The 20,761-nt window shown below is 61.1% G+C and overlaps 1 protein-coding gene across 5 annotated transcripts in view; it reads left to right on the top strand.

Moving 5' to 3' along the window:
• The window catches only part of TNFRSF8 (TNF receptor superfamily member 8), a 58,908-nt gene extending 42,025 nt beyond the window's left edge, over nucleotides 1–16,883 (top strand). For 4 of the 5 annotated variants that reach the window (XM_072751167.1, XM_072751168.1, XM_072751170.1 and 1 more), the window contains 6 exons: nucleotides 139–284; nucleotides 1,670–1,771; nucleotides 1,873–1,926; nucleotides 9,511–9,536; nucleotides 11,788–11,992; nucleotides 15,136–16,883. In XM_072751167.1, coding sequence (XP_072607268.1) covers nucleotides 139–284; nucleotides 1,670–1,771; nucleotides 1,873–1,926; nucleotides 9,511–9,536; nucleotides 11,788–11,992; nucleotides 15,136–15,380 — 778 coding nt within the window. In that variant the 3' untranslated portion in view covers nucleotides 15,381–16,883. The remainder of the gene's footprint in view (nucleotides 1–138; nucleotides 285–1,669; nucleotides 1,772–1,872; nucleotides 1,927–9,510; nucleotides 9,537–11,787; nucleotides 11,993–15,135) is intronic. The other variant, XM_072751169.1, reaches the window with a different exon arrangement.
• The last annotated feature ends 3,878 nt before the right edge of the window (nucleotides 16,884–20,761 follow it).

The following is a 20,761-nucleotide window of genomic DNA, read 5'->3' as shown; positions in this document are numbered from 1 at the left end:
GGCTGGATCTGTGTGCCGAGGTGATGGGTCACTCTGGAGGCTGTGTGCCTGCCCTGTGCTGGCGCCCCCGGGGACGATTCCTGAGCACACGCTTCCCACTGGGTCTCAACCACCCGTCTCTGCCTTCTCTCCTGACAGCACCACTGCCTCTCTGGTCCCCACGGTAGACCCCCAGCCCAGTAAGGAGCGTGGGGGGCCCATCACCCACGCCTGGGGAGACCCCTCCATATCAACTAGCACTCCTGTCTCGTTCTCCTCCACCGGGAAGCCCGTTCTGGTTTCAGGTAACGACGGCCTCCCAGAAAGAGGGTCTGGCTCTCAGAGGGCCCGGGGGGGGGGTGGGGTGGGGGGAGGCTTCTCTCTGGGCGGGGGGGAGCCCAAGGCTCATCCCAGGTTTCTGGCCTGTTGGGCGGGCGCCGTGCCTCGGTTAGGGGCCGGGATTGGATTCACAGCCTCATCCCCCAGGCTCATAACCAGCCCTCAGAAAGTACCGGTGAGCGAAGACATGACCTTGACTATTGCTTAATCCCTTTGAGCCTCCTTAGTCGCCTGTGAAACCGTCTCGCCACGTGGCCCGCAGGGCAGGACGCAGTGTGGTCCTGTCCCTGGCACAGCCCTGGCTCCTCGACCCGCCAAGCCCCCCCCCCTTCGGGGCTTGCAGTCCTAGCATCAAACAGCAGGTGGCAGCCGCCCTCCGGCCAGCCGTCCGCAGAGCGCAGCCCCGCGTGGCCCGAGCTCCCTGAAGAGCCAGGGCGGGCTCCCAGCTGCCCCCAGCCTCGGTCTGTATCTTAACATGGTCCCGGGGCCTGCTGCACAGGGAGGTTTGAGAAGCCCACACGTGGCACGTACCGCTTTTTAACATCTGAACGTGGACCTAACGGTAACCCGATACACGATCTTCATAAGGGACAAAAGGAAAAAAGGAACAAGTACTCACTTAAGTTGTAAAAAACAAAACAAAACAAAAAAGTCCAGATAGTGGTTAAGCGCGTGGGAGCTGGAGCTGCCCCCCGGGCCGGGCCCGGCCCAAGCGTGGTTCTTGTGGTTTACCCCTCGCCGGTTAAGTGAGTTCCTCTTTGCAAGCCTCAGTGTCCCTTGTTTGTGAAAGGAGATGGTGATGGTGCCCCCGGGGTGTTCGGGGAACAGGTGCTGAGGTGCGTATGTGCAGAGGGGACCCCATGCCTGCCCTCACAGAGCTTCCCCCCCAGGGGAGCTGGGAGCCACACCGGAGCCCACGCTCAGCCTCCGCACTGCTCTGCCCGCCCCACCCTGACCCCGCTGCCCGGGGCCACGCCTGGCCTGTGCCCTCCTCCATGGCCCCCAGACAGCGGGCTCTGGGACCGCTTGTGCTTCATCCTGGCCCCTCGACTTCTCAGTTTCGCACTGTCTAGAAATGGTTTGCCCTTCTGCCAACTACTTAGCCTCCCTGACGAGCTCCCTAGAGCCAGGTGGGTAAGGGCCGCACAGGGAAGTGGACACCCGGGGAGGGACGGGGTCCTGCCAGCCACCGTGCCTTCTGTGCCCCGGGAGAAAGAGAGCATGGTCTAGGGTGAGGTCTGGGGTGAGGACTGTCCGGCGCGCTTGCGGCAGGGCCCCCGGTGCTGCCGTGACGTCCGCTTCAGAGCCCACCCGCGTCAGGGCAGCTGGTGCAGCGCCGCCTGTGTTCCAGGGCCCGTGCTCTTCTGGATGGTTGTGATCCTGGTGGTGGTCTTGGGCTCTGTCTCCTTCGTCCTGTGCCACCGGAGGGCCTGCAGGAAGTGGATTCAGCAGAGTGAGTGGATGTGGCCTGGGGCCCGGGGAGGGCGGGGGCCGTGCACTAGCCTGGAGGGTCTGTGCCCTGGGTGCCTCCAGCTGACTGCGCTGTCATTTCAGAGCTGCACCTGTGCTACCCTGTCCAGACCTTCCGGCCCAAGCTGGAGCCTGCGGGTAAGTGTCCAGATGTCCACGGGGCTCTTTGGGCCGCGTGGAGACAGCAGCTCTGGGCCCTGGTCTGGGGCGCCCTGTCTCCACAGCCTTGCCCGGCAATGAGATGCGGGTGGGAGCGTTCTCCGGGTGTTTGGGTGGCGGGCTGGCACGAAGGCTTAACATCCATCTTGTCTTTCATCCTTTCCTCCACGGCGCAGCCCCCCAGGCATTCCTGAGCGCCTCCCTTTCCTTCCTCCCCATCTCTCTGCGCCCCCTCCCCTGCTGGCCGCCGGGGGCGGGGGTGCATAGGGGTCTGTAGGGCAGCTGGTAGGGCTGGAATCTTGGTCCTTAGGGCCCACATGGCCTCAGTAAGGTTCTTCATTCCTCTAGCCTCCTCACCTGTGGAAGGGGGCAGTGGGACCTAGTTCAGGGGGTGGGCGTGGGCCTAGTCGTGGGAGGCCCGTCCAGTGCCCTGCAGAGCACAGGTGGCCTGTTTCCTCAGCAGGAATCTCTGGGCCTTCTGATTTCTAGGCTGTTCTGAAGCCCTCCCTGGCCCTCGCTCTCTGATCCCAGGCCAACTAGTGCGGGCCACCTGTCAGAGCCCCTGCCTTATTTCTAGCCGTCACCTGGAGTGTTTGTGGGGTCCCAGCCATCTGTGCCAAGTGCCTTTTCTCTCCCGTGCAGCCCTTTCCAGGCAGGGCAAGGTCTTCATCAGCTCTCTACGAGCACTGATTGAGCACCTACTGTGTGCCGGGCCCTGATCACAGGGGAAGGAGTAAGAAATTGCCTGGGCTTCCTTTTCTGGTTTCAAGGCTGGCTCCCCCAGTGGGTGAGCCCAGGGCCTCCCAGGGAGGTGGGTGATGATCCCTGTTCCATCAGGAAGACTCAAGGCTCAGAAATGTGGGTAACTGGCCAGGGCCACACAGCCAGTGAGACCCAGACTTTGCAGACTGCGTTCTCGGAGGGCTCAGACCTGTCACGTCTGCCTCCTGCCCTCCAGCTTTGGCCACTTCCGGTATCCACCCACGAACCAGGTGGGCAGCCTCAGGCTGGTCAGGGCCCTCTCACCCCCCACCCCCCCGTCTCCCCAGGGCCCCGGGGGCCCTCACTGCAGCCCGCCTGTTGACTTGGGGCACAGACCTTATCCACTGAGGCCTGTTTTGAATTTGAGGAGTTTCATAGCAGGTGCTCGTGCGCCCTTAGCAAGGGGGGTTTTTGTGTTTTGATAGTTTCAAGCCTTTTTCCATGAGCTGTCAGCCTTAATGTCTCATTGAAACCTGTGTTTGCTTTCTTGACATTTTTCTAGTATTAGAATTTCCATTGCTGTCAGTTTATTTTTTTCTTCAAACCTTCGTGATGGCAGTTTTGCCACAGAGAAAGAGAGAGAAAAACAGCACCTTCTCTGAAGAAGCCAGACCTACAAGAAACCAAGCCCTGAGACTCAGTGGCGACCATCCTGTTTGGGGCTGTTTCTGGCCCTCGGGCTTCCGGCGGGTCCTTGGCGGGGGGGCCTGGGTCCCCGGCCTGAGATGTAGGGAGGGCGAGGCCGGGATAAGCACGCGGGGCTCAGGCTGAGAATTCCCTCCAGAGCAGTGGGTGCTGAGGAGGCGAAGGGGATTTCATTCCGTGCTTGCTCACTCAGGAATTCTCGTCATTGTGTCGTTGTCCAGGTGGCCCTGTGCTGGGTACAGAGACGGGCTCGAGCTCTCCCTAGCTTCCAGACTCAGGGCCAGCAGGATGGGCCTGCGTGCCCCCCCCCCCCCCCCCCCCCGGTCCAGAGGCTCCTGTGCTTACCAGCCATCCCTTGAATTGATTTGACTTCACGCCACGTGTCCTCCGTGGCACGTGCTTACAAAGCACATACATGTGCACAGTGGGCCTGTGAGGCACTTTTTTTTGGGGGGGGAGGGGGTGCAAAAAGGTGATTTTATTAAAGCACGAGGATGGGACCCGTGGGCAGAAAGAGCTGCCGCCACATCTGCTGGTTTTGGTCCCATTTCACAGAAGAGGAGCCGGGGCATGGGAAGGTGGAGGGATTTGTTGAAGGCCACTTGGTTCATAAGCAGCATGAGCAGGATTCTGTTGTTCTCGGGGGTGCGAAAGGGCCTCTCACCTCAACACTGTTGACGAGTGGGGCCGGATCATCCTTGGCTGTAGGGGGAGGTTGGGCAGGGTCCTTGGTCTGTAGACCCCCTCCGGGCTGGGACGACGCTGCTGAGTGTCAGCCTGGGGGTGGGAATCGTGCCTGGTTGAGAAACGCTGACTAATGTTCTTGTTTTCACGGACGCTAGAGTCCTTTTCTGCTACTTCGGGCAGGTTTAAGTTGGAAAAATGTTTTGTGTTGTCCTGAAGCAGTTTCAAGCCGGTGGAAGAGTCACAAGGACAATACAGAGAACTTGCTTTTCTGAACTCTGAGATGAGGTAGTGACGTGATGCCGTATCATCTCCAGGTACCTTGGCCTGTGTTCACACAAACGAGGGCGTACTTTTACACAATGTAGTGACACGGTCAAAGTCAGAGACGTCACCCTGATGTGCTGCCGCCAACTAATTCTCAGACCCCATTCTGTTCCTTCACTTGTCCCAACCACGTTCTTTAGAGCAGAAGAAGCCAGCTGAGGATTGTGTGTCGCATCGGGATGTCGGGTCTCTTGGGTCCCTCCAGCTAGGTCCATTCCTGTCTTTTCCATCACGTTTGCAACCTGGCCACTTTTGAGGATTCTACCCCTGAGTTGGCAGATGTCCCTCGCCTTGGGTTTGCCTCTTGCGTCCTCACGATCAGAGATGGGGGTCAGGTCGTGCGTCTTTGGAGGCGGGAGGATCCGCTGAGCTCCTGTGGTGGCGGCCCCCCTGCCAGGTGCCCGCCAGTCCCTGTGTGGGCATGGCCGGCTCTGAGCACCTGACGTGAGCAGGGCCTGCCAGCTGCCCCAGCACGAGGCTGATCTTTTCTCCTTGGCAAACAGTAAGCTCTTTCGGGGATTTACTTCGAGGCTCTGTGAATAAGCAGCTTCTCATCACTCTCTCCTCCTTCCCCTGTCCTTCTGTCTGCATGGACTCGGGGCTTTCTCTTTTATTCTCTTGCCATCATTATTTAACTTGATGTTCACGTTAGGCCGGCAGGGGCCCTTGAAGCTGCCCCCAGTGTCGTCTGGTCCCATCCTTCCTGTTCTGAGCACTTCCTAAGGTGACCCCGACTTACCTGGTGCTTTGCTGCTTCACTCTGGAATCAGCTACGTCTCCAGGGAGCCCCGATCAGAACCTAGGGGTGCCGGTTGCCAAAGCCTGGCCGAACCTCTGTGCCAGGCTCCTTCCTCGGGTCTGTTCTTCCCACAGCAGCAGGGCCTCCAGGCCAGACGGGGGCTGCGACTGAAGGGGGGGACTGGGATGGACTGGACCTCTGGCGTAGGTGTCACAGCTCAGGTGCCTGGCTGCAGCGGCCCTCACAGCAGCCCCAGAGATCCCGTGCACTTGTCCCAGGGAGGCCACCGACGCCTGGTGTGTCCTGGACTCACGTCCTCGTGTCCCAGATGCATTTACAAGAAGATCGTAGTTATTCCCCAAAGCAAGGAAACCAATAAACGAAGCCAGTGGACTGAAGCCACATTTTTAGCGGAAGTGCACTTAGGAAGTCTGACCTCTGTCCTTGGCACATTTTGTTCTGGGTCTTTATCAAAGTCCACACATGGGTTGTAACGCAGCAGTAGGCAGACGCTGGTGCCTCTGGATTTTGACATTTCATGCTTGTTTCCAAGAGTTGGTATCAAATGCTGAGTTTTCTCTTTGGGGTGATAGAGCATCGTGCCACGTCAACATCCGGGGCCCACGACGTGCCAGGCAGCCTCCTGCACACTGTCCCTTTTTCACATTTAAGTTTTTAAAGTCTTAAACAGACTTCAAGTTTTAGAACGGTTTTAGGTTTGTAGAATATTTGAAAAGCTAGTGCAGAGAGTTCCTGTGTACCCCACGCCCAGTTTCCTCCGTCATTTACATCTTCTGCTAATTTGTTGCAATAAATGAGGCAATATTGATACCTTACTATTAACTAAAGGCCTTACTCTATTTAGGTTTACTTAGGGTTTTGGGGGGGTTTTTTATTAGTTTTTTTTTTTTTTTACAAATTTTATTTATTAGAGCCCATGAGTTGAGGGGAGCAAGGTGTAGAGGGAAAAGGAGAGGCACGCACCCGCAGAGCAGGGAGCCCCACGAGATGCTCGACCCCAGGACCCTGGGATCATGACCTGAGCCGAGGCAGACGCTTAACCGACTGAACCACCCAGGTGCCCCAGGTTTATTAACGTTTACCCACCGTATTTTTTACTATTCTAGGCTCCCCCCCAGAATACCACGTTACGTTTAATTGTCATGTCTGCTCGGGCTCCTCTGGACTTTTCTGACTTTCCTGTTTTTGATGACCTTGGCAGTTCTGAGGAGCATGGGGCGGCCAGTTGTGTGCAGGATACCCCTCTATTGGAATTTGTCTAATATTTTCCCCTGATTACAGCGGGGTTACGCGTTTGGCGGGGGGGGGGGGGGGGGGGGGAGACGGCCATTCTCATCACCTCAGGAAGGCACATGCTCCCTGTGTGACTACTCGTTGGGCACCGTCACGTTTCGAGGCTCATTTAATCTTCATAAAGACCCTCCAAAGTTGGCGTGATGTGTCCCATTTTCCAGATACGAGGACTAAGGCCGGGAAGGTGGAGTGATGTTATGTTGGGGGTTCCCTGCCAGGAAGGCCTCTGCTTCAAGACTGATGAGCTGCCTCATTGTTTTGCATCTGGCTTGTTTTCAGGTTTTGGGTTATTCTAAATACCACGTCTGCGCACGGCCTTGTTGTGTTCTCCCGGGTTATTTCCTGAGGGTGTGTCCCTGAAGAGGGATTACTGGGTCAAAGGGTGTGAGGTCTTCATTGCCACATGGCTCTTGAGAAACATGGAACCAGTTCACAGGGCATGAACCACTATGTTCCTTTTTACCCACATGCTCTCCAAGACTGAATTTTATCATTTTTATTTTATTTTATCTTGTTATTTTGTTGTGCTCTTTCCCCCGCCACCCAGCTCACCGCTGGCTGTTGGTAAAACTCAACATCCCTCTCCAAGGACAAACATAAGGCTTCACAGACATCATTTAAAAGAATGTGCCTCCTGCTGAGCTGGTCATATGATTTTTTTATTTATTTTTATTTTTATTTTTAATATTTTTATTTATTTATGATAGTCACACAGAGAGAGGCAGAGACATAGGCAGAGGGAGAAGCAGGCTCCATGCACTGGGAACCCGACGTGGGATTCGATCCCGGGTCTCCAGGATCGCACCCTGGGCCAAAGGCAGGCACCAAACCGCTGCGCCACCCAGGGATCCCTATTTTTATTTATTTTTTTTTTATGATAGTCATACAGAGAGAGAGAGACAGAGACAGAGGGAGAGGGAGGGAGAAGCAGGCTCCATGCACCGGGAGCCCGATGTGGGACTCGATCCCGGGTCTCCAGGATCGCGCCCTGGGCCAAAAGCAGGTGCCAAACCACTGCGCCACCCAGGGATCCCTGGTCATATGATTTTTATCCTTTGTTTTGTTTAATTTTATTTATTTATTTATTTATGATAGTCACAGAGAGAGAGAGAGAGAGAGAGGCAGAGACACAGGCAGAGGGAGAAGGAGGCTCCATGCACCGGGAGCCCGATGTGGGATTCGATCCCAGGTCTCCAGGATCGTGCCCTGGGCCAAAGGCAGGCGCCAAACCACTGCGTCACCCAGGGATCCCTGGTCATATGATTTTTATCCTTTGTTTTGTTAATGTAGTGTGTCACATCAGTTGATTTGTTGATGTTGCACTATCCTTGCATCCCTGTAATAAATATTACTTGATCATGTTAAAATAAGTAAATAAATAAGATAAAAGAATGTGCTTCGGGCCAGGGAGCAGTGGCTTGGGTAACAGACAATGGCCATCTAGCAGGAATGAGCCATGGCCTCCCAAGGTGACCACTTCTGCTGGGAGCAGCAGTTACTAGGTGGAGGAAACTGCATTTGTTAAATCAAGACTCCAGAAGGGGTGCCTGGGTGGCTCAGCCAGTTAATCCTTCAGCTCTTAATTACAGCTTAGGTGGTGATCTCAGGGCTGTGAGATCGAACCCTGTGCTGGGTGTGGAGCCTGCTTGAGATGCTGTCTCTCTGTCTGCCCTGCCCCTCTCTCTCTCTCTCTTTTTCTCTAAAAAAAAAAAAGAAGAAGAAGAAAGAATCCAGAATTGTGGCATTTTATATGTGTTCTTCTTTTGACCGTCATTCTGGTTCATTTCCTCTTTAGACACTTTTACCTGCTGATAGTCACTTAGAAGGTACGTGTAAGAGTTTTCCCCAAACTAACCTAGTGTCTACACAGCACTTTCAAACCGCCTGTCTTGTTTATCTTACCGCAGTTGGTTGGCCTTCAGCATTTCAGTTAGGATTCGGGGCTCATGGGTCCCCGAGCTGCTGAAGTCAGAGTGTTCTGGAGGTGACTTAGCTCACTGGCGTTTTCAGAGCAGATTTCTCCAGTCAGGTCTGCACATGGCACAGCATATTCCAGGTCTCTGAGGGGACTTCCTCAGGGATCATCTGGGCTGTGTGTCCCCAGACACACAGGAGGTGATTGGCCCCAGGGTAGACGGATGCCTGCGTGCCATCTCCAGCTTTCTCAGATGACCAGTGGGCCGTGGCTAAATGTCACCATATGCTTGGCCATGACCTGGCCCCGTATTTGATATGAGAGAGACGCTGGTGTAGAGGGTGGAGGTTTGGGACAAGGAGGTAAAGTTGTGCCTTAAGAGTCAGTGAATCATCACTTCCTGAGCCCCCCAGAGGGGGCTGGCAGGTGGTGGGATGATGACGAGCAGCTGTCCTGCTCGAAGGTAGTCACAAGGCACATGTAATAGAAAACCCTACTCCCTCGAAAGGCCTCCAAGGTCGATTGGCATTGGGTGTGTCCAGTGCAGGGCCCAGCAGAGCCCTCACGATCAGTCATCTATGATCACCCAGCCCTGAGGTCTTCCATGCGAGGTTGCAGGGCGCTCTGGGAGTTCTGGACTCTCTAGGCCGTGGGGGCTACAAGGGAGTGGCAGCAGCCACAAACCAATTACTTCTTTGTTTTTTTTTTTTTTAAGATGTTATTTATTTATTCATGAGAGACCCACAGAGAGGCAGAGGGAGAAAGAGGCTCCCTGTGGGGAACCCAAGGCGGGACTCGATCCCCCCCGGACCCCGGGGTCACGCCCTGGGCCGAAAGCACACGCTCAATTGCTGGGTCCTCTGGGCGTCCTCACAAACCAACTTCTGAGCCAGCAGAAGCCTCCTTGGCTCGGCCTGGAGTGTGTGCCTGTCCTGGTCCCCTCCTGTGCGTGTCGAGTGGGGGCAGGGGCAGGAGTTCGGTGAGCCGCTTCCCAGTTCTCCCACTGCCGTTGCCGCAGCGAGCACCAGGAAGGGAGTCTCTGTGCCCAGGCGTGGGCGCCGATTCTGAAGCCGTCCACTGTGCTCCAGACTGCGGGCCTGACCAGTGTGCTGCCGCCCATCCGTGGGCTGGGGCAGGGCCCTCCTTGCTGAAGTCACTCCTCTGTTTGTTTTTGCAGATGCCAGGTCCAGGAGGAACCTGATGGTAAGTAGCCCTTCCTTGCCCCGCCTCCCCGGCTGTGTGCCCCGGAATCGGACTCCTTTGCCAGCTGATCTGCTGGTTCTGAGAGCCGCTGATGGGTCATAGTCGTCGTCATCGCTCCCCCCCCCCCTGCCCCCCGCCGCAGTGACCCGGGTGTGGGCTCCCCTGCGATTTCAGCTGGGTCTGCAGCATATGCGGCAGCACGGTGGGGCCTGGGCCAGGGCCTGGAGGAGGATGGGGAGCTCCGCCCCCTCACAGCCTCTGGCTCCTGGCTCATCCTGCAGGGGACTTCCAGAACGGCCTGGCCAACCATGGATTTGGTTTTGGCTGCTTTGGGTGCCAGGTGTGGTCAGAGAAAGGCTGTGTGTTTGCTTCCCCTTCTCCTTCACTCCTCTGTGGTTCTCGTTCTCACAGCTGGGATGGTAAATCCATAGCACGACTCTGAAAACCTAGCATCACGGGGGCGCCTGGGGGGTGCAGTTGGCTAAGCTCCGACTCTTGATTTCAGTCCGGGGGGTGATCTCAGGGTTGTGAGACTGAGCCCTGCCTCGGGCTCCGTGCCGAGGGTAGAGCCTGCTCTGTGTCTCTCCTGCCTCTCCTGCTCATGCTCTTTCTTTCTCTTAAAAAAAAAAAAAAAATCACGAAAATTTGCCCACCACGTATGGAACACTCACGATGAGGCAGGCACCTCGCTCCGTGCCTCCCAAAGTTCTCCTAGGTGTCCTTCTGGCACTCCGAGGTCGGTACCGTTGTCCATGTCCCAAAAGGGGAAACAGGCACAGATGCGAGAGGAGGTTCGTTCCACTTTTGGAAAGTAGATGAGTGAAACCTGGTTGGACTTGAACCCCGGGTTGTGTGGCCCCAAAGCCAGCGCCCAACCTGTTGCCCCACGCTGGAAGGACCTCTTCACCCGCCTTTTACAGAGAGCTTGCTGTGCGCAGGTGCCGGGCCGTGCTGCCCTGAGCCTACGGTTAGCGGGGAGGGGCCCCCACCAGGCCCCCACCCGGCCCCCGGGCTCAGCCTGGCTCCTGCTCGCTGAGCAGCCTCGGTGGAGGGTGGGGTGAGGGCAGGGACGGTGCCCTGTGGGGCTGAGGACGGGGCAGGACAGAGCACTCCGTGTGGCCAGCTCTCAGGTGGGTATGGTTCACCCATATTTTTTTTCCATTTATCAGTTTTTCCGTGACTTTCTTTGAACTCAAACATTCATACAAGGAGAAAGGTTTCCATCCCTTAATTTTTTTAAATGATAGAACCACAGTATGAGTTCACTTTCAAATTATGGGGGGGTCACATTCAAATATGCTTGGGTCAGATAAGTGGCTGTTACAATACCAGGAAGTTTCACGAAAAGGCATTTAATGATTTATAAGATAATTAACATTTCTTGGCCATGGGAGTCAGTATTTTCATAGCAACTTGTTTAAAATGCCACCTTTTGGACTTCAGATTATTCTAAAAGGACAGTCAGGGCTACGTAGACATACTCTGTGATTCACTCGAACCCCATTTAAAGGCTGAAAGTAAATAGTGCACGTTAGAATGTTCCACGAGACCACTTCTTTATTCTTACCTATGAAAGTCAAGAACAAAACCACCATCTTCCTGAAGACGTAGCTACTTTTAGAACACGTTAGCGTAATTGTAGGCGATCGCTGTCCCAGGAGGTCAGGGCTGGTGGGTTGTGGTGGGTCTGGAGCACGGACGTCCAGCGCCAGGTGCCGGGCAGGGTTCGCGTGCTGGCCCGGACACTTCCTAACCAGCCTAAGCCAGTTACTGGATTCTTCTGTGTCTCAGTATCCCGGTCTGTAAAATGGAGAGGGTACTAGTATTAGCAGCTTATGGGGTGGTTGTGAGGATGGACATGTTTGTTAAGGCCACACGGTAAGTACCATATGGGATGCTGGCTACTATCATTCATTCATTCATTCATTCATTCATTCATTTATTCATGAGAGAGAGAGAGAGAGGGGCAGACACACAGGCAGAGGGAGAAGCAGACTCCACACAGGGAGCCCGACGCGGGACTCGATCCCGGGACTCCGGGACCCCGCCCTGAGCCTCCCCATGCGCCCCCACTGTCGTTACTCAGTACAGGCTAAGAGCAACAGGACTCCTGAAACTCCGCACAGGGTCGGGCTCTCAAAGCCCAGGAGCCACGGGTGGTGTGAGGCAGCCTGAAGGCAGAGGTGGTGAAAAGGGGCTTCCCAGGGCGGTGGGGGGCACCTGCATCAGCGCCACGTCCCCTCACCCACAGCAGCTGGAGAAGAGTATATCGGTGGTCGAGTCGGGCCTGGAAGAGGTGGGCTTAATGAGCTCCCCGGCTGTGGACCCCGGCCCCGACGGGGCGGCCTGCCTGGAGAGCGTGCGGCTGCTGGAAGCCAGCCCGGCCAGTGGTCCCCCGTCCCCCAGGGACCTTCCCGAGCCCCGGCTGACCTCGGAGCACACCAACAACAGGATCGGTGAGTCTGCCACATACGGGGTCCTGCTGTGGGCGCAGCGGAGGGCGCTGGGGAGGTGGGCCTGGACCCTGGGCCCGAGCAGAACTGGGGACCTGGGGGACGGGGGGCAGGAAGGGCGTGCGTGGGTTCTGCCGCTGGCCTCGCAAGCAGGAGCAGCTTTGGGGGAGGGAGGTAAGCGCCACGGGGTGTGTTCCTGCAGCGCGGCCCCCGGCTGAGGTCTGTGGGGTCGGAGTAGTGGGGGCTCTGTGCTCCTGGGCCATCGCGAGCGTTTGTGAGATCCTGGGGGGTGGGGGGGACGAGGGGCTCCCCGTGCCCAGGGTCTGGCGGCCTTGAAGTGAGCAGTGAACAGCGCGCCCGCCCCCAACAAGCAGCCCTCGGGGGGACAGGAGGGCGCGTGCCAGTGCTCTGTGGCCACGCGGCCTCCCTACCGGGCAGGGGCGCTACGGGCGGGCAGGGGGCCTCTGCAGAGACCCCAGGAGCCCTGCCCCGCCCGGCCCGGCTGCCCCCAGGGTCTCCCTGCCTCCTCTCCCACTGCGCTCCCCCCGGGGACACCCGGAGTGTTGCCACCAAAATCACGGCTGTCCGTTCTGCGCCCCTGCTCAGGCCCCGGGGTCCCTGTCACCCTCAGGATGACTTCCGGGATTCTTACTCGGTTGTTCCGACTGGTCGCGGCCGCCACTGCCCCACCAGACCCCCCTGCCTCCTGACCCCTCCTGTCTGCGCCTCCCGTTCACTGGCAGGTTCCAGAGTTCGGGGAGCCCTCTCCCCCTTCCGAGCGCCTCTGTGGGCGCTGCTGCCTCACCCGGGACAGCCAGCTCCTCCTTTGAATCTAGTCCATCTCTGGTGTCCTGTGGCCCTTGCTCACTTGCCTCCTCCTCCAGGAAGTCTTCCTGGCCCTCTCCAGTCTCCTGTCTAGACCAGATGCTGTGCTCTCCCAGGCCCCAGGCCTCTGGCCTCAGTACCCTCAGCACCCAGCAGTGGGACTGTGTGTACCCCCCCCCCCCCCCCCGCTGTGAGCTCCGTGGCTGTCTTCTCTGGAGCGTTAACCCTTGCTGGGATGATACCAGAGGAGCGTTGTAATTGTCCTGCACGTTTCTACAGCAGGCGCAGGCGTTGGTGGATAGAACTCCCTGGGGCAGAGTCTTTCGTCTGAAACCAAAAGTTTTGGCATTGGAGCTTTCTGCAAGTTTTATTTACAAAGAGTTTCATTTGGGGGAAATACCACCAAAGGCATCTCCTTTAAATTTCCTAAGAAATCCTGCTTCAGACATTTGAGTCCGTGCTGAGTGCAGTGCAGGAGCTGTGGGGCAGCTGGAGGGAGGTGCTGGGCTCCCAGGGGTGCTGCGGGGTGTGCGTCCTGCTCAGTGGCCTGTTAGCCTCGCTGGCAGGCGGGGTGCTCGGGGGAGACGGCCTTGGGGGTTCTCTCGGGGGCCTTTTGTCCTGACACCATCCCAGAGGAGAGCACCCTGCCCCTCTGAACCTGCCCAGTGCCCCGGGGGGACCAAACTACGGCCTGAGCCTTATCCCTCTGCCCCTGGGCACCAGGTAGGGGAGCCCCTCACCTCCCACCCGTGGAGATAACTACTCCTGGATTCCAGAGCCCTGGGTGGGGGAGAAGGTTCCAGCAGCTCCTGGAAGACGCTCCCCTCCTCTCCCAGATTTGGCGGGGGGTGGGGGTGGGGGGGCTGTGATGAGGGTCAGAGTAAGAGCAGTCAGGACCTCGGAATGTGAGGTGGCAGGAGCCGGCCCGGCTTTGGCTTCTTGTACCTGACCACCCACCTCCCCTTCTCTCCGCCCCGCTGCCTGTGCCTCGCCCTCTCCAGCCCCGTCTGGCTGCTCTGTGCCCTCTGTCCCCACCCCTGGCTCCCGCCTCTCCCTGGCCCCTCTCTGCTCAGGCTCCCTGGCCGCAGGCCCTCCCCTGAGGCCCTGCTCCCTCTTTTGGGGTGTGTGTGGGTGCCCTGCGCACAGCTTGCCACACTCACAGTTTTTTTCCCATCCTTGCTATTTTGAACACTTCCCTCTTCCCTAAAGATATAAAAACCCAAACAGAAGAGCCAGCATTATGCAATGGGGTCGAGGGGAGCAGGGCCCCAGGGTGTTCCTGAACCAGAGAGGTATAACTGGGTTACCCAGAGAGGCAGGACCCCAGCCCTCAACTCCACCCCAGCTTTCAAGTTCCCTCTTGAGCTTCCTCATTCCCACTCCAGAGAGTCCCAGGGCCAAGCCGCTGGGAGCTGGGACCCCGCGCTGAGCTCGAGGCCGTCAGAAGCTGGGCTGGGTGAAGGCCAGGCTCCTCACTTCCCGGCTTCTTGGGCAGCTTACTTGGCTCCCCCAGAGCCTCCCTGCACCCCTTCCCAGCAGATGGTGCTGAGGCCTGCAGGGGACCTGCCTCCCTTCACCCAGGCGTCACGCCCGCCGCCCTGCTGGTGCTGCTCGGCGCCACTGCGCAGCCCTCGGGCGGGAGGTTGTTAACAGGGCCGAGGTTTCTGAGACTGCGGTCAGGGGTCTGGGTTGACCTGAACCGAAGTTCCCAGGGGCTCGGGACCCCCGTACGAACACCGGGAGCACCTCGGGCAAACCAGAGCACGGGCCACCCGGGCTTCTGATCTAGGCACAGGGCAGGACTGGAAAGGGCAGCCGGGCGGGCAGGAGCGTCTCCTGAGGTTCCTGCCAACTACCTGGGTGGGCCCGTTAACCTCTCGGGGCTCCAGGTTCGTGATGTGCCCACAGGGACCGGGGTGTGAGCGCTCAGCCTGGCCACCGTGGTGCTCATGGGGGGGCTGCACCCCCGCTTTCTCTCCCCCCCCGGGCTCGCTCTCTCTCCCAGCGCTGCTCCCTCCTCTGCCCCATCCCCAGCTGTCCATCCATCCAGATCCATCGGTCCAGGTAGATAGGGAGCCTCTCCCGGGAGGAGCGAGTGGGCCATCCCTCACTCTCAGCATGTGGTTTCCAGCTGTTTTCTTTCTTTGAGCCTCAGGACGCCCCTGAGGTTGGTGGGGGTGGCTGTGCATCTGAGAGGGTGTGTCATTTGCCCGAAGCCATGCAGTAGGGGTGACAGAGTGGGACCTCGGACCTCCCTCCGCCTGCCTGCTCTGTCCAGCGAGGGCTCCGGCCCTCCTCTCACCCGTCCATTTGCCTTGCAGAGAAGATCTACATCATGAAGGCTGACACCGTGATTGTGGGGACCGTCAGGACCGAGGGGCCTGAGGGCCGCAGCCTGGTGGGGCCGGCAGGGCCTGAATTCGAGGAGGATCTGGAAGTGGACCATGCCCCCCACTTCCCGGAGCAGGAGACAGAACCACCTCTGGGCAGCTGTGGGGACGTCATGTTCTCAGTAGAAGAGGAAGGAAAAGAGGCCCCCTTGCCCATGACCGTCTCTGAGAAATGAAGCCTGGCCTGGGTTGGGGCTGAGAGGACAGAGGGGTGCCCCCTGGGAGGCCAGGGTGGCATCCGTGGCACCGGGTGGAGGACAGAGGCCCATGTGGCCCCAACTGAGGTTCCAACATCCAGGGGTAGAGCCACGAGGAGCCAGGGGGTCCTGGGGTCTCTAGTCATGTCCCCAGCCTGGACCCTGGGGGAGCCTGGGCTTTTGCAGGAGGGACCATCTGGGGCTGGGGCTGCGGCTGCGGCCAGCCAGCGGGCACTGGCACCTGGTCTCCTGCCACTGCTGGGAAGATGCCCCCAGAGCCCTGTGTGCCAAACACACCACCAGGGCCAGGGCTGAGAGGCACGGGCCTCAGTGCCTGCCCCTCTCACCTGGGCCACGGGATCAATGCCCCCTGACCCTGCTGCCCTGCCGCTGGCCCCCAGTCACTGGAGGCCTGGAATGTGGGCGTGAACCAGCGCCATCGGTGGCTTCTCCTGAGTCCACAGGGAAGTTGGGGCTGAGGCATCATTGGCTGCCCCGTGTTGGCCACAGCTGCGGTGCTGCGCTGGGTGCCCCGGGTCAGGGTGAGGCCCAGGCCGGCCCCCAGTGCTCCCCCGTTCTGTGGCCCCCAGCTCACTGTGGGGCCCAGGGTCGACTGACTTGACTCATGGCATCCCCACCAGCCCCCTGGGGAGGCGTCTTGGGACCCGGATGCATGCAGACCCTCAGCAGCTGCAGGACCTGCCCCCACGGTGGGGGAGCCCCGGCCTTTTCTGGGGCCCTGCCGGCTCCGTGGCACCCCCTCTGCATCCCTAGATTTGCCATGTGCACAGCCCAGGGCCCAGCCCTGCCACCGGGGCAACGCGGCTTCGCCTTGCCCTTCGGCCTTAGTCTGGATTCTCAGAAGAGCAAGTGCTCCCGTGTGGACCTGAGGCCTCCTCGCATTTCACACCAAGGAGGAAAGCGGTGTGACGTGGGGCTGCCGGCCCGCGTAGGGACGGCGCGGACACGGCCCGGGAGCAGCCTGAGCCACCGGACGTGGGCCCGGGCTGTGCGGGGCGGGATGAAGCGCCCCTCCCTCCAAAGTCCCCTCGTGGAACTTCCGATCCTCTGAAGCTTGATCCTCGGAAAACTTGGAAGGCCCCTTAAGGACCCGATGGTTTCAGGACGCTCTGAGGTTGAGACTGAGCATGTGGGCACGAAGGCTCCGGGCCTGCCTCCCCGTGGGGCGGGCTCCCTGGTCCCCCACCCACCGGGCGGCAGCGTCTGAACTCCGTGCGCCCAGTCGGGGTGAGGCCCCCTCAGCCCTGCGAGGGCCAAGTGCCACCCTCCGTGCTCCCGGCCCTCCCCCGTTCTGTGGCCCCCACGGTGGGCAGGGGCTCAGGGTCGGCTGGCCTGGCTCTCGGCGTCCCCGCCTGCTCCCTCTGTGGGCGGCCTCCCAGGGCCGAGGTGTGCAGAGCCTGCTGCCTGCCCGCGGCCTTGGCACCGCTGGGGGACATTGAAAATAAAGCCTGTCGTGCCGTACGGCTCCGCGCGGCCTGGGCAGCAAGGACGGTCCGTAGCCGCGGTGGTGCCGGGTTGGCCTGAGCGCGTCCTGAAGCCCTGGGCTCGGGGCCTGAGCTGGGAGGGCCCAGCCTGCGTCCCCTCCCCCGCCTGGGGCTCCCCGTGGGGTGGGGGAAGGCGGCGGCTGGGGACTGGGGACACCCCCCAGCCTGTCCCCACACTGGCAGCAAAGCCGGCCGTTCAGCAGGGTCCCCGGGAGCTGTGGCCTTCGGAGGAAACTCCCGGGCAGCAAGGCCGGGGCCGCTGCCTAAGGTGGAATGAGGCCGAGACCCTGAAGGCCCGGCCCCGGGCGCTGCGTCGTCGGGCGTCGTCGGGCTGAACCCAAATGGGCACCTGTGCAGGGACAGGAGCTGCCCGGGCTGTAGGTCCTGGGGGGGCTCTCTCCCCGCACGCGGTGGGGGTGGGGGTGCAGAGCTGCGCAGAGACCAACCCAGAGGGAGAATATCCCAAGCGTCGGGTGGCTGAGCTGAGCCCACGGCGGGCCCCTCACCCGGGTGGCCCCGTGCTGGGCACACACCTTGGCGGTGCCGGGCCGAGGGGCGCAGGCGGGCCGGTGCGGGCCGGGCGACCTGGGGGGGGCGGGGGGGTGCTTGGGCTCCGGCCGTACGTGCGGGTTCCGCTGGGCCGGGCTGCGTCCCGTGTGCGAGGTCAGGGCGTCGGCACCGCCCCTCCGCATGGCCCGGGCTCGTGCTTGCTGCGTGGCCGCTCGTCCCTGGGCGCTGCGAGCCTGTCCCCTCGGGGAGTGGCCCTTCCAGGCCTCCCCGGGGCTGGGATGCAGCGGGACCCCCCCAGGGGACAGGCCCCCTCGCTCCACGGGGTGCCCCACAGAGCCCCAGCTCACAGTCCTCGGCCAGCGGGCAGATGGCTCCGGCCGCGGCCTCCCCGTGCCCCGGGTCCCTCCACCGGGCGACCCTCGGGGCCCGAGCACACCCACTGCGCTGCTGCTCGGGATCTCCTTGAGCGGCCCCCTCCCCCTCGCCTGCTCCCCTCCCTTCCTTCTAGAAACCACATAGGTGGAGGGAGGCCCGCGGGGGGGGGGGCGGGGGGGGGGCCGCCGGCTGCCGTGTACTCACGCTGCCCGGTTGGCCTGGGTCCCGCCCGGGTCCCGCGTGGGTGGAGACGCCGAGAAGGCGCCCGGGCTGCGCAGGGCCGCTCTGGAGGCCGCGTGCGAGGACACAGGGGCGCCCTGGGTCGGAGGAGCTCGCGCTGCAGCATTGGACGTGCGGCATGGTCCCGGCGGGTGTCCCCAGGGCTCATGTCCCCCATCTGCTGTCCCCCGGCTGCTGTCCCCGCAGGAGGCCGGGAATCAGGAGTCTGGGTTCCCCTTTCTTTGGGTGGCTTCCAGGAGAGTGGGACCCAACACCCAAACCTGCTGGGAGGTGCTGGAGTGTGTCCATGTTTGGGGACAGGGTCTTCCCACGTCCTGGCACACGTGTCCCCTTCCACCCGTCGGGGCCTGTCCCTGCTCCGGCAGTTCCAGCCCCGTGTTCCTCGCCCCACCCCTGTGTCCTAGGTCTGTAACCCGCAGGTGCCAGCGCTCTCGGGGTGGCGGTGGGGTGCACGGGTCGCCGGGGCATGTGCTTGCTTGGGGGCGCAGGGCAGGCGGTGTGGGCCTCGCAGGAGCCATGGGGGGGGGGGGGGCCCAGCCCTGCCACGTCCCCTCTGTGTCGGGCTCCATGAGCAATGGCCGAGAGGCGGAGGATCGTGTCCCCTTGGCCCGACTGGGGCCCGGAGGGGCCGACATGCTGACCCGTGGCCCACAGCCCGGGAGACGCCCTTGGCCCCGCGGGGCTGCGTCTGTGTCGAGGTGATCATCTGGCTCCTGCGCTCTGGACCCGTTTCCTCTCACCTCCAGCTCACCATGGCTGGGAGGTAAGAAGGAGGTTGGCTTTATTGTTTTTTTTAATTTTTAAAAAAGATTTTCTTTATTCCTGAGAGACACAGAGAGAGGCAGAGACACAGGCAGAGGGAGAGGCGGGCTCCATGCAGGGAGCCCGATGTGGGACTCGATCCCGGGACCCCGGGGTCACACCCTGAGCCCAAGGCAGCCAGGTGTCCCCGAGGTTGGTTTTGAGGCCCCCCTTGTGGGGAGGCAGACACGGTGCAGGATGCTGGGGCGTCACGGTCCAGGCTGGGTGGACGGTAAAGACTCGTGGCTGATTTTCATGCTTCCATTTATTTATTTTAATTTGGTGTTAAAAGTAAGCGCAGGGAGTGAGCTGGGTTCCTGTTTACAGGCAGCCCCGCAGGAGTCGGGGCGGCCCCATCAGACCGGCCGGCGGCCTCCCGGGTGCCCGGAGCCCGGCCCTGGGTGCAGCACCCCGCCGTGCTGCCTGGAAACTTAATCATTTTTGAACAAGGGGCGCCGTGTTTTCCGTGTGACGTGATGTAGCGGATCCTGCACCGGGCAGCGGGTCGTCGGTTGGGGCCTTACCCGGTGCCGAGGCCCGGCCCTGCCTCCTGCCGCGTGGCCGCCCGGGCCCTGTTCCCGAACCTCGCGGCTGGCGGCCGACCTGCTCTGCCCGCTCCCCCGCCGCCTCCCGGGCCCTCGGGGCTGAGCGGCCTGAGCCCACGCCCGCCGCTGATTTTACTCGAAGGCCCACAGTGTGGCTGGGCCGGGCGGGAAAGCGCGGCTCTGCTCCCGGCTGGCCCGGGGGCCACACGTCCAGGGCGCAGGCAGGTGGGCACCGCCCGGGTTTCTGTCCCCAGACCCCCCCGGGGCGGCTCGGCCTCTGCCGCGGGGCGGCCGCTCCCCCAGCAAGTCACCCCGCGTAGGAAGCGGCCCGGTAGCGGGCACAGCCTCGCCCTGGCCACGTGCGCATGGTCAAGTGCAGCCGCAGAGCCCAGGTTCAGGGCACAGGAGGTGTAGACGCCCCCCGGGTCCTCGCAGAATTCCGAGATCGTACTAGGTGGCAGGCACAGTGCCCGACGCTTTCCAGAGCACCTCAGGTTGTCCCCTCCGTAGTTTGGTTGTTGTCGCCCCGGTTGCCTCAAAGAAGCTCAAGCACTGTCGCAGGTCCCCCGGACGGAACTGGGACCGAAGCCGTCGGTGTGCGGAGGCCCCGCGCGGAGTGTGACGGCCCGAAAGCAAGCCGACCTCCGTGTGGTTCGAGAACGTTTGAGGCTTTCCAGATAATCGGTTCCCACACCCCAGGTTCCAGATGGGGAAACTGAGGCTGCAAGAGCCCTTGCTGGGCCTCCCCGGAGCGGGTGGGGGGGGGGGCAGGGTCTGGCCCCTTCCCGGGCAGGGTGGGGCCCCCCCAGCTCAGGGCTGCACCTCGCCTGGCCAGGAAGTCACCGAGAGCTGTGGGCAGGTTATGCAAGCGGCTGTCGCAGGGACATTGTTTTTCGTTGTGATTACACTTCGCTCAGGAAGTTCCCGCGGCCCGGCGTGGAGGGAGGGGGGAAGGGGGGTGCTCCTGGGGGAGCAGGGTACCGGACCCGAGGAGGTGGCTCCCGGCCAGGCCACAGCACAGCGCACTGGGCGGGGCTCCTGCTGTCACCCGGCTCCCAGCAGGCCTGCCCGGCCACCTAGCTGCGGCCCGTGTGTCCCCCCTACCCCCTGGGCTGTGGCGGCCTGAGTCCCGGGCCCTGCGCACCCCGCCCCCCCCAGGCTCCAGGAAGCCGGGCGCCTGCAGTGCACCTCCAGGCTTGCACCTGCCCTGCCTCCCAGGCCGGCTCTGCCCCACTGCCACCCTGACCCCCACACCCCAAGCCTCTGGAACTGGCTGTGCCCCAGCCCCTCCCCGCCCCTCCCGCCCCTCCCGTCACCAAGCCCGGGGCCTGCACAGGGGTGGGGGCACGTGTCACCAGGACATCGCAGCCCGCTGCCCCAGTCC

Source organism: Vulpes vulpes, chromosome 2 (assembly GCF_048418805.1).
Source record: "Vulpes vulpes isolate BD-2025 chromosome 2, VulVul3, whole genome shotgun sequence".
NCBI classification, from domain to species: domain Eukaryota; kingdom Metazoa; phylum Chordata; class Mammalia; order Carnivora; family Canidae; genus Vulpes; species Vulpes vulpes.
The sequence above is the reverse complement of the archived record's forward strand: the minus strand, read 5'-3'. Positions and strand labels throughout refer to the sequence as shown.